This window comes from Canis lupus, chromosome 25 (assembly GCF_048164855.1).
Source record: "Canis lupus baileyi chromosome 25, mCanLup2.hap1, whole genome shotgun sequence".
Lineage (NCBI taxonomy): Eukaryota > Metazoa > Chordata > Mammalia > Carnivora > Canidae > Canis > Canis lupus.
Genome location: NC_132862.1, coordinates 35,671,803 through 35,688,075, shown reverse-complemented (window position 1 = coordinate 35,688,075; position 16,273 = coordinate 35,671,803). Strand labels below are relative to the sequence as shown.

At 34.7% G+C, this 16,273-nt stretch overlaps 1 protein-coding gene across 14 annotated transcripts in view; it reads right to left on the bottom strand.

Annotated features, from left to right (window-relative positions):
• The window catches only part of LOC140617499 (NKG2-A/NKG2-B type II integral membrane protein-like), a 63,643-nt gene that overhangs the window by 32,243 nt on the left and 15,127 nt on the right, over nucleotides 1–16,273 (bottom strand). For 12 of the 14 annotated variants that reach the window (XM_072799036.1, XM_072799026.1, XM_072799034.1 and 9 more), the window contains 2 exons: nucleotides 9,437–9,537; nucleotides 9,105–9,208 (listed from right to left, as the gene is read on the bottom strand). In XM_072799036.1, the coding sequence (XP_072655137.1) occupies nucleotides 9,105–9,208; nucleotides 9,437–9,537 (205 nt within the window). Of the gene's footprint in view, nucleotides 1–8,029; nucleotides 8,458–9,104; nucleotides 9,209–9,436; nucleotides 9,538–16,273 lie in introns of those variants that run through there. The other 2 variants (XR_012017730.1, XM_072799037.1) reach the window with 2 other exon arrangements.

Below are 16,273 nucleotides of genomic sequence, written 5' to 3'. Positions count from 1 at the left end.
ATATAAAAAATAGTGAAAGGGAATAAAGGGGAAAAGAGAGAAAATGAGTGAAAATATCAGTGTGGGTGACAGAACATGAGAGACTCCTAACTCTGGGAAACAAACTTGGGGTAGTATTGGGGAGGTGGGCGGGGCGTTGGGGTGACTGGATGATGGGCACTGAAGGGGGCACTTGATGGGATGAGCACTGGGTGATATGCTATATGTTGACAAATTGAACTCCAATTAAAAAAAGAAACTGCTATACCTCGTCAGTAAATTCAGTAAAGTTTCAGAATACAAAATCAACATACAGAAATATGCATTTCTGTATACAAAAATTGCATTTGTATACACAAATAATGAAGCAGCAGAAAGAGAAATTAAGGAATCAATCCCATGTGTAATTGCACCAAAAATGAGAAGACATTTAGGATTAAGCCTAACCAAAGAAGTAAAAAAACTGTACTCTGAAAAATATAAAACACTGATGAAATAAATTGAAAATGATACAAATAAATGAAAAGACTTTTTATGTTCATGGATTGGAAGAACAAATATTGTTAAAATGTCTATATTAACCAAAGAAACCTACACATTTAATGAATATCTATTAAAATACCATCAGCAATTTTCACAGAGCTAGAACAAACAATCCTAAATTGTATATGGATCCATAAACACTCAGAACAGCCAAAGCAACCTTGAAGAAGAAAAGCAAACAAAACAAAACAAAACAAACAAACAAACAAAAACCACAAAAACAAAAACGTAGGCATCACAATTAATTTCAAGCTATATTACAAAGCTATAGTCATTAAAACAGTATGGCACTGGCACAAAAATAGACATATAGATCAATGGAGCAGAATAGAAAACCTAGACGTGACTTCACAACTATATGGTCAATTAATCTTTAACAAAACAGGAAAGAATGTCTAATGGGAAAAAGACAGTCTCTTCAACAAATGCTGTTTAGAAAACTGGACAACACCACGCAAAAGAATGAACCTGGAACGCTTTCTTACACCATACACAAAAATAAATTCTAAATGGATGAAAAACCTAAATGTGAGACAGAAAACCATGCAAATCCTAAGGAGAACACCAGCAGTAACTTCTATTATATTGGCCATAGCAACTTCTATCTAGACATATCTCCTGAGGTAAGGGATACAAAAACAAAAATAAGCTATTGGGTTTTCATCAAGATAAAATGCTTCTGCATAGTGAGAGAAAAAAATAAAACTAAAAGGCAAACCTGGGAATGTGAGAAGATACTTGCAAATGACATGTCTGATAAAGGATTAGTACCAAAAATATATAAATAAGCTTTCAAACTCAACACTCCAAAAATGAAAAATCCAATTAAAACATAAGCAGAAGCCATGCCCAGACATTTTTTTTCCAAAGACAACATGCAGATGGCCAACAGACACAGATGGCTCACATCACTGGCCATCAAGAAAATATAAATCGAAACTACAATGAGATATCACCTAACACCTGTCAGAATGGGTAAAAATAACAATACAGGAAAAACCAGGTGCTGAGGAAGATGTGGAGAAAGGGGAACCCTCTTGCACTTTTGGTGGAAATGCAAACTGGTGCAAACACTTTGGAAAACAGTGGGTGATTCCTCAGAAAGTTAAAAAGAGGACTACCTTACAATCTAGCAATTGTACTACTAGGTATTTACTCAAAGGATACAAAATAAAATCTTGGGTTGTTTGTACCACAACTTTAGCAATTAGTTACAATACCATTTACATATTATATGAATTTTATTTTGAATATTCATATAATATCTCTATTGCATAAAAGAGTGTATAAAGGATAAGTATAAAAAAGACTATGTTCAAACAGATAGATGTATATGAAATATGATTTATTTTACAGTTAATGATTGAGTTTAACCTCTTTCCTTCTTATAATTGAACTAGGGTGGGGAAATATCTGAATCATTATCAAACTACTAATGTTTATCATAAATTCTGGCAATTAATAGCTGTGTGACTCACATAAACATCTTTTTAGTTTTATTCTTGTTTTCTTCAAAATTAAACATTATATACTTTGCTTTAAGGTACTTTTTCATATGAGTAAAGAGTGACAGATGAGGGGACCTGGAGAATTTAATAAAACCAGATCTCTTCCAAAATATCTGAAAACCATGTGAGGAAAAAACACATGAATGCTGAGGACATCAAGACATTCTCTGATAAAGGAAAAATAAGAAACGTCACCACCAGATCCACTCTAAAGAACTGCTAATGGAAGTTATCTATACGAGAATCAAAAGAAAAAAGAAGGAAACTTGGATCATCAGGAAAATAAGAAGAAGAAGAAGAAGAAGAAGAAGAAGAAGAAGAAGAAGAAGAAGAAGAAGAAGAAGAAGAAGAAGAGGAGGAGGAGGAGGAGGAGGAGGAGGAGGAGGAGGAGGAGGAGGAGGAGGAGGAAGAAGAAGAAGAAGAAAGCTATGATCAGGTCTAATGGACTTTCCTTCACCTCTTGTGTTTTCTAAATCATTTGATATTTGAAGCAAAATTGTCAGTTGAAGAAAAATTATAACATTGGTATGATGCTCAATGTAGATAGTGATATATTTTAAGACATTATAGTCTAAATGGAAAAAGTAAAGGGACATAAAGGAAGGTAAAGCTCCACATTTATTCAAAGTGCAATCGGTTGTAATAGACTGTGTAGACTGACATATGTAATCTATATAAAGATATCGAATATCTCTATTATTTATATAAAGCAGATCAGAACATATAAGGACATATATATAACTGTATTTGTATGAAGAAATGATCTACTTGGTTATAAGTTATGCTCCATCAATTAGGTCTTGGTATAGAAGTGTGGTCTTTACTTTTATCTCACAACATCACAAACACAGCATCATGAATAATAAATTCTAATGAGATCATGAACCCTAATTAAAAGTTAAAAATGTAGGAAAAAAGGTAAATCCAGGAAGATAATATAGGAAATTATATTCATGAACTTTGATGAACTTCTGGAATAGATCCAAAATCACTAACAACCAAAAGGATAAATTGGACCACAGTAACATTGAATTCTGATCACTAAAAGACTCCAATAGAGGTAAAAGTGCAAATCACAGCTATTTCCATCTGATAAACTCAAAAAAGTGCTCATATCTAAAATATGACAAGAAATTCTAAGAAGTGAAAGAAAACATATTTCAGGAGAAATGAACAAGGGACACACTCGAGAACTTATTCTCACAAAAGAGAATATTTTAATGATTCACAACCCAGAAAAATGGTACTGTTATATAAAGACCAGAACTGATTGTAATAATTTTTCTCAGATTATTTAGCACCAAGGGACTATTTGTACAATGCATATTTACACAATAAACTAGAGAAATGTAGGGGATATTTAAAAAATATGACCATGCAATCTCATACTAATGCTTAGAGGAAATTGTTATAATTATAATGTTATAAATATATGTAAATAAAATTATCATGTTATATTTATGCATTATTGTTTTACTATGAAAAATACACATATATGCATTCCATAAATATAATATATCATATACTATGTAGTTGTGATAATAAATTATTATCAATATGATATGGGGAAAAGGATATACAAAAGGCTTTTCATAAAATAATTATTCATAATACCCACATACTGATAAGGAACTAAATTTCTGAAAATAGATTGAAAAATGTCATATTCTTATAAGACAGCAGTGAAAATTCACAAACTATAGACAAATACAATAATATAGATAGATTACGAATATCATGAGAGTGAAAGGAGACACATATAAAAATACATATTGCATGATTCCATTGATATAAAGTCCAAAAATAAGCAAAGATGTTTCACATTATTAAAATAAGCAGGGCTGATAGAGGCTCTAAACTTCTCTTTCATGCTCTGATTTGTAATTACATGGTTCCCACTACTTTGTGATCAAGTTGCACAATCACGTTTAGTTTTCTTGCTGTGTGGTAAAATTAAATAGTAAAGCTATTTCATTCAAAAGCATCTGTTGAAGCCTGGTTTTCTTTTTGAAGCATGGTTTTCTATGAAAATCAAGAACTAGAAATTATCAAATGTATATTGAACGTATAAAATATTAAAAAAACATTGTTGAGTCTAAATTTTTTAATATTAACAGACTTTAAAATAAACTAGAAATATGTACAAAACTATAGAAAAACTCTACAAATGTAACATTAACTGATAAGCTTTTATTATATCTAGAAACATTATAAATCTTACTGTTTCCTCTTTATCATCTATATAGAGTAGGTTAGAGTTCTTTGAAGCACAGGACAACAAACTCTGTTTCCATGGTTTTCTTTCTATGCTCATGTAATAACAATTATTGGACTATGTCATCCACTCCTTTGGACAACAGTCACCATGATAAATTAAAGAAAGATTATGAAATATTACCCAAAAAAGCTTTGAACATTAAAACATGCAAATTTACAACTTGCTTATTTATACACAGGTGTATACAACATCCGTACACCTTCACAAGTGAGCAAAAATAAAACAAACACACACACATTCCTGGAAGAGCCAGGCTTTCATACCCCAATTTATTTGCCCTTATAGAGTAAATACACAAGAATGTTCACCTCTACATGTCCTTTGAGTCACTGACAAAACCACTTTTTGGGAATTGTATAATGATTTATCTCTTATTATGTTGTAGCAGGAGGGAATTTGTGGCAATTGGTAACAATGGATATGATGATTTTTAAATGAGGATTTCTTCATATTGTTGCATAAAAAGGAATACTCTCATAATCATTACTTATTAACATCTATTATCTGATTTCTATAATTCATATCCCTCTACTATACGTTTGTACATAGTAGGTAGAAACAAAATATAAACTGTACTAATATCAGAACTATGAAAATCATTATATATCTCTTTGGATTCTTGTAATTAGGTAACAATTGCTCTTCTGTGGTGTTTAGTACCTAACAAAATGAATTAATCCTTGTAATAATTTTTTTTCTCTTTGAAACTTGGTGTATTTTTTTAAGATTAGAATACTCTGGGATCAAATTGAATTTCCAGTATCAGTTAATAATATCATGAGGATTTGAGGGGAAATCAATTCAAAAGCTTAAAGGACCAAACTTCACCATCTCTTAACCATATTTCATTTAGCCAATCTCAAGAAGTAGTGTGTATTTCTCAATAAAATATATGTATATTCTCTACAATTAATATGTTATTTATACTTTGAGAAACACAGAATAGGCATTCTACATTCTAAATGCATACATTACACGGAAAGTTCCAGTTCATAATATTGAAATATTTAGAAGCATTGGTGATCATTAAAAAGAATAGATTTCTCATAGTCATTCAAAGATTTGCTCACAGGGAATAGAGCCTATCATTCTTGCTACAAAGTACATCTAGACAATGCAGATAGTTACCCGAACCCAGCAATGAGTATATGGTGGGGGTGGTTAAGTCAGATTATATTTCTGATGCCCAGCTAAATATATTGTAACAACAGAGATTTGGAGGGGTGAAAGGAAGAAGACAGTTTTAGAGTTTGTGTTTTCTTGGAAATCAGCCTTCACTGAAAATTTGGGAATTCAAAATATGTAGAGATCCCACAGCAAAAACTTTATGTGGTTAGGCTTTATTTTAAGGATCTTTAGGCATTATAGTATTACCCTTCAGATCAGCCCAATCAGCGGCTACCTATATGGTTATCATATCAGAGGTGATGGAACTGAAGCATGATGTTTTTAAGTAAAAATGTAGAGATTTCGTGAATACTTATGAAGCAAGAGGTGTGTTTCAAATAGTCTTCAATTAACTCTATAAATAAGATACTATTTGCATTATATAGTTTGTAGGAGAGGAAACTGAGCCAGAGAAATTATGTAGCTGAGTCACCAGCCTAATACTGTGCATTCAGAAGTGAGCTGGTTTCACTATAGATGTCCTTAAACTTTATACCAGACTGTATACTCGCTGTTGTAAGTTGATCAAGGACCTAGGTGAACATCTGCATGATGATGTTTACCACTATACAAAGCTAGTTTATAAGAAGTTTAGTCATAGACGAAACAAAACTCTAGATAGGAGGTTAAGAAAGTGTGATTTTTTTTATTTCTTAATGTTTATTTTTTACAAAGATAGCTCATGAAATACAATGAGAAAAATATTCCTATGGCCATTGTGGTAGATTAGGTTATTTTTCAGTGAACCCATATTTCCTCCAATTGACCAGTTGAAAACAGTATACTTTGCAAACAATTATTGATAGGTTTGGCCATGTGACTTATTTTCACAATATATGGTGAGTGGGAAAGTGACACCTTTTGAGTTCAGAGTGCAAAATTAAGAACCACATATCTGTTGGCCCCTTGGAGAGCTGCAGATCTCTTTTAAAATGGGTCATATACCAGATAGCCCACTGTTCTAATAATAAAATATATAAAAGAGAACTGAGCTGCGTCTGTGGTTCACAGCCAAATTCATACAAACCCAAACCTCCATCAACTGAAACACAGCCAAACCACAAAAGGGTGAATAAGAAATAAATGCTTATTTTAAATGCCATTGTAATCTTGGGTTGTTGGTAACACAATTTTAGCAATTAGGTACAACTACCATTTATGTATTATATTAATTTTGAATATTCATCTACTCTGTGTTAACAGGGGAAATAAACATAAAAAATATAAAGAATATGTCTGGGCAGTCTGGGTGGCTCAGTGGTTTAGCGTCGCCTTCAGCCCAGGGCGTGATCCTGGAGACCCGGGATTGAGTCCCACATCAGGTTCCCTGAATGGAGCCTGCTTCTCCCTCTGTCTGTGTCTCTGCCTCTCTCTCTCTGTCTAGTATATCAAGAATAAATAAATATTTAAAAAGAATATGTCTATATTCAAAGAGATAAATGCTTATGAAATATAAATTTATTATGCAAATAATAATTGAGTTTAATATATCTCTCTCTCTGAAGGTCATTGAGTTAGGGTAGAAAAATCTCTTAATCATCAAATTACTAATGTTGGTTCTTAATTCTGGTAATAAGTAGTTGTTTGACTCACACAAATATCTGTACATTTTAAATTCTTATTTTCTTCATTATTTAACCTTTTATTTTCTCACATCCAAACTTGGTAATAATAGTGACAGAAGTGAGAACATAGAGAATTTTTTTAAGATTTCATTCATCTATTCATGAGAGACACAGAGTGAGAGGCAGAGACATAGGCAGAGGGAGAAGCAGGCTCCTTAGGTGGAGCTTGATGTGCAACTTGATCCCAGGACTCTGGGACCACACTCTGAGCCAAAGGCAGACCCTCAACCACTAAGCCATGCAAGTGCATCCAAGGACATAGAGAATTTAATAAAACAATATCTCTCCCAAAATATCTGAAACTCAGGAAAGCAACAGACAAGAAAAAGGACCAAAAACTACTGGCTATTATCCAAGGAGAAAGCAATCTCTACCAATAATGAACCTAACCTTTCACAGTACTGCGCTAAAACAGGTTCTAAAAACACATTCTGGTTCCAAATCTGAGGAAGTGGGGCAGATGTGAAAGGCTCTTATACAGCCACCCGGTGCTGGCTACATGATCACCCTGAGTGCCTGTTAACAACTGAGTACTCCCAGCCCCTCATCGATCCCTTACTGCCCTTACTGTTGTCAGATAATGGAGCTAGGTGCTATCAACTTCTCTCCCTTGTTAGCTCACATGAGGTTGTGTCCTATTGGTGAAGGCAATTAACAAGACACTGAAAGGGAATAGAAGGGAAGGGAGAAGAAATGTGTGGGAAATATCAGAAAGGGAGACAGAACATGAAGACTCCTAACTCTGGGAAACGAACTAGGGGTGGTAGAAGGGGAGGAGGGCGGGGGTGGGGGTGAATGGGTGACGGGCACTGGGGGGGGGGGGGCACTTGACCGGATGAGCACTGGGTGTTATTCTGTATGTTGGTAAATTGAACACTAATAAAAAAATAAATTTTATAAAAAAAAAAAAAAAAAAAAAACCAAGACACTGCTGCAGAAAGGTCTTTCCTTCCTGGTTTCAAGGTGTTTTCATGGTGTTTGGCTACTGTGGCTTGGTTGCCAGCTGCATGCAGGCAGGAAGTCGTGTGTTTTCAACCTCCAGTAAGATTTTGTGGCCAATATCAGTCAAAGTTTCCCATCCTCCAGCCTCTACACACTTACACTCTGGCAGGGGTCCTCCCTGCTTGCCCGTCACAGCCTGAGATCCATCCTCACCACCTTCAGCCTGTGGACTGTGCAGCTGCTCCGTCCCAGGCCAATCCCGTGAGCATGTCTGCCATGAAGCTGTGTAGCCACATTGTCTTCGGTGACATCTGAATCCCATCTTCAGAGAGTAGATCTGGCTTTCTCAGAAATCCTTCCTTTAATCCGACGGGATCCTTATAACTTTCTTTCATCTCCTTTCTGAAGGCTTTCCCTTGCAAATGGTTAATAACGCTTTATATCGAACGTCTCCTGGTTTCTGTCGCCTTCCTCAAAACTGACTGATAACCTTGCCACCCTGAGTTGCTCAACCTTCATTTGTAGCTCCTTTAAGGGCTAGGACAAGCCGATTAATTTGGAAATATGAGTGGAAGTGTTCACCTTATTGAGGACTTTATAATAACAGTGCTTTATATTATGATTTGTAATTTATATATAATTTATTTTAGTAAATACAAAAGCTTAAAATGTATAATAACATGTTCCTGAGTATATATATTTTTGCATTAAATAAAGGTTGAAAAATAGTTCTACTCATCAAGGGAGAAATCTCAGGTATACTTTGGACTTACGGTGAGTATAATGCATCACTATGGATTCATACTTGGCAACAAATGAACCATTTCTAGTGAGTGATGTTGATAACAGGGGAAGCTATCAGGGGTGCAGACAGGGGCAATATAGGAAATCTCAGTACCTTCCTCTTAATTCTGTTGTGAATCTAAAATTGCTCTCAAAAATGTCTTTAAAAAATAACTGAGTAAATAATCATACAGCTTGAAGAAAAGAGAAATGTGTTCTTTCTAGATAATGAGATAGCATTATACCAAATTTAGGTAAGCTTAAGTATCTGGTGCTTACAGACATATGTTTTTCTTTCTACGCAGGATGCAAAAGAAATTTTGTTTTTGTTTATATGAAGATATAGAAATGTACAATTGTCTCTCCCTGAAGTTACTGACAACCTGAAATATAGAAAATAATATCTAATTAATCTTAGCAATATATAATTTAATATTTTCATGAAGAAACAATTCATTTTCTAGCAGTTATATATCTAAATCTGAATTTTTCTATCATTTTTTATGGAAACACTTCAATCACTGTGTTTATATAGTTATTCACATAATGCTTTTTTTTTCCATGACTAATTCTTTAATGGTATAAAATATAGGAATTCTCGAGAAACTTACTGTTCGGAAAAGAAAGTTAAGCCTTTAGGCGACACCCACGAATTACTGCTTCTCTGGGAGACTCCAATCCATGAAGAAAAAATGAAGAAGTCCAATATATACTATGAGGAAATAGATTTTATTAGATGTCAAATAAACCTCTTAAGCTCCTTTAAATTTTGTAGCAACAAATAAAGTTACTTCCTTCTCACATTATTTATTATTATTATTATTATTATTATTATTATTATTATTATTTTAGGAGGGGGAGTGGAAAATCTCAAACATGCTCCACATTCAGGGCAAAGCCCCACAGGAGGGTAGGGGGTTCCATCTCAGACCCTGAGATCATGACCTGAACCAAAATCAAGGGTCTGATGCTTATCTGAGTGAGCCACCCGGGTGCCCCTATAGAATCTTCCAAATTATAATATAATGTTACACACTGGGCACATTACGAAAATATCTTAGTAAGACTAAGTGCAGAGGACGATCTGCCAAAGATAACAATTTCAGAGTTCTGATCATTGATCAAAGGTGAGTAATAATTTATGAAATATTTATTATTGAAAAAACTCCTAGAGATTCAAGTAAAAAGTACATTTGTAATCTTTTTGCTTAGGACTGCTTCCATGCCTCCCCACCTGTCTGTCCTAGATCAGTGACCAAGAGGAATTGTAGTATTTATAATTTTGGAAAGGCTACAAAAATCACTGGGGCTGTTGCCACAGGAGCAGAAGTATGAACAATGGGGAAAGGGATAAATGGCCCAATGCTTTTTCAGCTCAAAGTGGAGAATTTACAAGATAAAGATTGAGGAAGACTCAAACTTTCTGAAGTGGATTTATCTCCCATAAATATAACGGGAAGATATTGAAAGTGAAAGTACAACAGAAGTGATGACATTAGCTCTCTACACACTCCTGGCTGATGGAAAAAAATGTGCCCACATGTAGAGAAGACCCAGATAAACCCAATTAAAAGTGAAAGCTGACGGAGAGTTGAAAACTGATAGTAAATTCATGGGTACTCCCAGTCTCTCTCTCTCTCTCTCTCTCTCTCTCTGACACGCACACACACTCATGCAAACACACACACATGCACACACATCACATGGCAAAGAGTGGAAGCCCTACTGACTTGCAATATTTGAATACATCCTTTTAAAAATATTAGTGGTTAACTAATAGTGTTATGCTATATGTTGGCAAATTGAACTCCAATAAAAAAATAAAATGGTAAAAGTTCTAGAAATCTGTTGGACAACGATGTGAATATAGTTAGCATTCAAACTAACTAAAGTAGGTTAAGATACATGACATAAAATGTTAAAATGTACTTTAAAATGTAATGGATAAAATGTGAGGTGTGTGATTCCAACTATACAACATCCCAGGAAAAAATAAAACTATAGAAACAGTAAAAATATCAATGGTTGCCAGGGTGTAGCAGAAAGGGAAGAATTAATAAGTGAAGCATGGAAAAATTTTGGGCCAGTGAAACTATTCTTTTTTTTTTTCAGTGAAACTATTCTATATAAAATGTCTTTACACATTTCTCCAAACTCATAAAATGTACAAATCAAGAGTACATTTAATTTAAACTAAGGTCTTTCAGTAATAAAGATGGGTGAATGTACATTCATCAGTTGTAGCAAATGTACCACTCAAGTGGGGGATATTGATAATGGGAGAGGGTACGCAGATGTAGACAGTAGTGGTATATAGGAAACCTCTGGGCCTTGTCTCAGTTGTGCTGTGAACCTAAACCTACTCTCATAAATAAAGTTTATTTTTTAAATAAATGGGCAATATGATAAATTTTCTATTATTTTTCGCATGATTAAACAAATAAAATAGAAAGTAAACAAAGAGAGGTGATCTTGAAGGCACCAGAGAAAAACTACTCATTACGTTTAATTACAACTAATAATATGATTAGTAGAGGAGTTCTCATCAGAAACTATGAAGAATAAAAGACAGAGAAGTCAAAATCAAAGAGCTGAAAGTACTGGAAAAAAATTAAAAACAAAACACAAATCAAAAACCCCCAAAAGGGGATCCCTGGGTGGCGCAGCGGTTTGGCGCCTGCCTTTGGCCCAGGGCGCGATCCTGGAGACTCGGGATCGAATCCCACGTCGGGCTCCCGGTGCATGGAGCCTGCTTCTCCCTCTGCCTGTGTCTCTGCCTCTCTCTCTGTGTGTGACTATCATAAATAAATAAAAATGTAAAAAAAAAAAAAAGAAAGAAAGCAAAACAAAACAAAGAAACTTGTCAAACAAGAATTCTAAATTCAGCAAAACAATCTTGCAAAAAAAAGAATGTACATAAGGACCTAACAACACACAAAAAAACCTATGAATTTCTTCTGAGCACACATGTTCTCCAGAAATGTTTTTCAAGCTAAAAGTACATGACACTAGGTGGCAACATATATCCACAAAAAGGCAATAGAAAGGAAGAAGAAGGAGGAGGAGGAGGAGGAGGAGGAGGAGGAGGAGGAGGAGGAGGAGAAGGCAATATAATTAGTAAGTATGTGGGTAAATTTAAGAATCTGTGTGTATTTTCTTCTCTATTTCTTTAAAAGATAAGATTATTTAAAACCATCATACCACTGTATTGTTGGTCTATACCATATATGGATACAACCTTGTGCTGGTAATTGGGCACATTGGAAGGGGATTTATGCCTTATTTTTTTTTTAGCATTTGTTGATTTTTGTGGTGCAAAGTCACCTTGAATGGTTTATTTCAAGTCACTAACATGAAATCATGAACACAGTGTTGAAAAAAATTTGTATACTTGGTGCTCAGAAACCAGTGTTAACTGGCTTTAGCACATTTTTAGAAGTGCAGATTTCCTTTACTATCTGAATCTGAAATATTGCTATGAAACAGTTTTTTTTTTTAATTTTTATTTATTTATGATAGTCACACAGAGAGAGAGAGAGGCAGAGACATAGGCAGAGGGAGAAGCAGGCTCCATGCACCGGGAGCCCGACGTGGGATTCGATCCCGGGTCTCCAGGATCGCGCCCTGGGCCAAAGGCAGGCGCTAAACCACTGCACCACCCAGGGTTCCCTTTCTTTTTTTTTTTTTGCTATGAAACAGTTTTTAAGCTAATATGGTACAAATTGAATAAGTTAATACCATTAATTTATATGGTAATTTTTTGAGCCGTCCCAGACTGCCAGCTAGGCCAGAGTTGAACCTTTGACTCCACCATCCCAGACTATTAGACCCTGCCTCTGGTCGCAAGCAACACTGAACCTCATAATCCCAGAATCTGTGTCACCGGTGCATTTCCTTTACTAGCCTGAGTCACGGGGATTACCCTCTGAGACCCAAGTACAGTGTCCATGGGATATTGGCATATGCCTCCACTCTAGACATCAGTGCAATAGTGACAAGTGAAGCTGTGCCACTGGACATGGCATCGTGGTGGTTTCACTTGCACTTGATCCTAGGACTATAGCTCCAATGCTGCTTTAAGGGCTTTGAGTGTCAGCATGCCAGAAGGGTCACCAAGAAGGCCTGTCTCAGCCTGTTGTTTGTGGTGCGGACTCTTTAAGGGCAGGGACTGAGTTTTCTATAGCTCCCTCAGCCTCACCTAGAGATGAGACTATTCATTTCTTTTTTAACGTTCCAGGTCTTAGATCCCATTGATTATAAGAACTCACAAAATAAACTCTGGTTTTCAAGCCAATATTATGGGATTCTTTTTCCCTGAATGAGCTCTCCAGGCTTGTGGTGCTTTGTGTGAGGATTTCTTTCTCTTCTTTCTATACACCCATGGCAGCCCTTCTTCCCATGAACAGTTCTACAGGTCTGCTTACTTCCTGACTGAATCTCTAGATTCCTATCTTCTTGGAGGTTGCCTATTCCTTATAATCAGCAGTAGATAGTCTTTTATACAAGTCTTTGGTCATTTTCTAGGTCATTAACAGTGATGTGGGTGTTACCTGGTTGTATCCATGAGATGAGGTAAGTTTCTTACTTGGCTCTTCCCCAGAAGTTGAGATAATATTTTATTTTTATTTTTTTTTTCAACAAACAACAAGTATTTATTGAGTGCCTATTACATGCCAGGCACTGTTCTAGGACCCCCCCCCAAAAAAAAAGGGAAAGAGATAATATTTTAAAGAGATCAGAGGAGAAAAAAATAGCTGTCAACCAAGAATGCCTTACTCAGCAAAGCTACCATTCAGAAATAAAGTAGAGAGAAAGATTTTCACACCATCTCAGGGGATGGTGAATCAAAGTTTCAACTCTGGCCTTGGATGGCAATCACAGGATTGCAGCATCATGACTTCGTTGGTATCTGTTAAAGCTGTGCAGCATAAGGAATTGATAAGCACTAGATGTACCCTCCAGAAATGCTAAAGGGAATTCTTTAAGCCAAAACAAACAATAAAACCCACACAAATTAATAAAATAAAAATATATGAAAAGTGTAAAATCACTGGTACAAGCAAAAGAAAAAAAGATCCCTGACAATGGTTTAGGCAATGCTGTCTAGGATAAGTCACCAAAAGCACAGACATCAAAAAAGCAAAATAAAAATATGAGACTACATTAAATAAGGAGATTCTGCACAGCAAAGTCAAAAAATTGAAAAGACAGCATAGAATGAGAGAATATAATTGCAAACCATATATCTGATAAAGGACTAATTTCCAAAATATATAAAGAACTCATACAACACTATAATAAAAAAGAAAATAATCCAATTTTAAAAATGGGCAAAGGACCTGAGTAGACATTTTTCTGGGGACATACAAATGGGCAATAGGTACATGAAAAGGTGTTCAACCACACAGTTCATCAGGGAAATGCAAATCAATGAGTATAAAGCAATGATATGATCACCTCACATCTAGTAGAATGGGTTTTATCAAAAAGAGAAAAGATAACAAATATTGGTAGAATGTGAAGAAAAGGAAGACTTTTGGTGGGAAAATAAATTGTTGTGGACACAATGGAAAATAATATGGTAATTTCCAAAGAAAATTAAAAACAGAACTATCATATAATTCAGTAATCTCATTCTTTGTTATATATTAAAAAGAACTGAAATCAGTATCTGAAAGAAATATCTGCACAGCCATGCTCATTACATTACTTACAACAGCCAAGAAATGCAAGCAAACACATGTCTGCCAACAGATAAAGGGTTAAGAAGGTGTGAGATATATCTATATATATATATATATATAGATATATATAGATATATAGATATATATATATCACAAATCATGAATGTTACTCAGCCATCCGCCGAAATGAAATCTTGCTATTCGTGACAGATGGATGGACCTTGGAAGCATTGTACTAAGTGACATACATTAGACAGAGATACACAAATACTGTGTGATCTTACTTGTATGTAGAATCTAAAAAACTTGAACTTGTAAAAATACAGTCAGATGTTGTTTACCTGGGCCTAAGAGGTGGGGAAACTGGGGAGATGTTGTTTAAGTGTACAAAGTTACAACCGGAAGATAAATAAGTTCTGTAGACCTGATGTACAACATAGTGATTGTAGTCAGCATTAGCATATTAGAAACTTCAAAGTTGCAAAGAGACTAAATCTTAACTGTCTCCAACACAAAAAAGAAATGATAAACATGTGACATGACAAAGGTGTTAGCTAATATTATGACGGTAATCATATTGCAATATATGCAATGCTATATGTAAGTCATATCTCAATAAAAGCAAACAGAAGATACATTTGTTCTACGTACAGGAATGACAAGAATATAATTTAAAATTACAGCTATGATATCAACAAAGGAATTAAAATGGAACATAAAAATAATATGTGTTTAATACAAAAGATATCAGTTAAGATGGAAGAAGAAAATAAGACATATACATAGAATATACAGCAAAATGACAGACTTAAATTCAAGTATACAAATAATTGCATTAATGTGAATGAAATAAATACTATAATCAGAAGAAATTATAGAAATTATAGAAATAGAAAAAGAAATTAGAATTATGAATAGAGTAGAAATAGAATAGAATAGATAGAAATAGAATAGAAATATGAATAGAATAGAAATAGAAATTATCATTCTGAATAAAAATATAAGATCCATCTATATGCTATATACAATAGACACACTTTAGATTTAAAGGCACAGATAGGTGAAATTAAAATAAGATACCCTGAAAACAGTAATCATAAGTGAGCAGAAATGGCTATTCTAATATCAGATAAAGTAGCTATTAAAACAAGAAATATTATCAGGATTTTAAAAATTCAAAATAGTAAAGCTATCAGGATAAAGGGAAGAGAAAACTATTATAAAAATATATTGGGTTGCCTGGGTGGCTCAGTGGTTGAGCATCCGCCTTTGGCCCAGGGCATGATCCTGGAGTCCTGGGATCGAGTCCCATATCGGGCTAACTGCATGGAGCCTGCTTCTCTCTCTCTGTGACTCTCATGAATAAATAAATAAAATCTTTTCTTAAAAAGTTATATTATTTACCTAACAACAGAACCCTCAAAAGCATGAAGTAGAAACTGACAGATTTAGGAGGATAAATAAACAATTCAATGAGTATAGTTGGAGATTTAAAAACTCTTCCCTCAATAAGTGATAGAACACTAGCCGCAAAATAAGAAGGACTATGAAAGAGTGTAAAAACGCTAGAATCCAGCTTGATGTAACTGACAAATGTAGAAAGTATCCCTCTAGTTCATGAATGATATAAAAATTTAAATAAGTGACAGGTCCCTGTGTGGTAAAGTTGGTTAAGCATTGGACTCTTGGTTTCTGCTAAGGTTGTGATCTCAGGGCTTGAGATCCAGCCCCCCATTGGGCCTATGCTCAGTGCAGTCTGCTTAA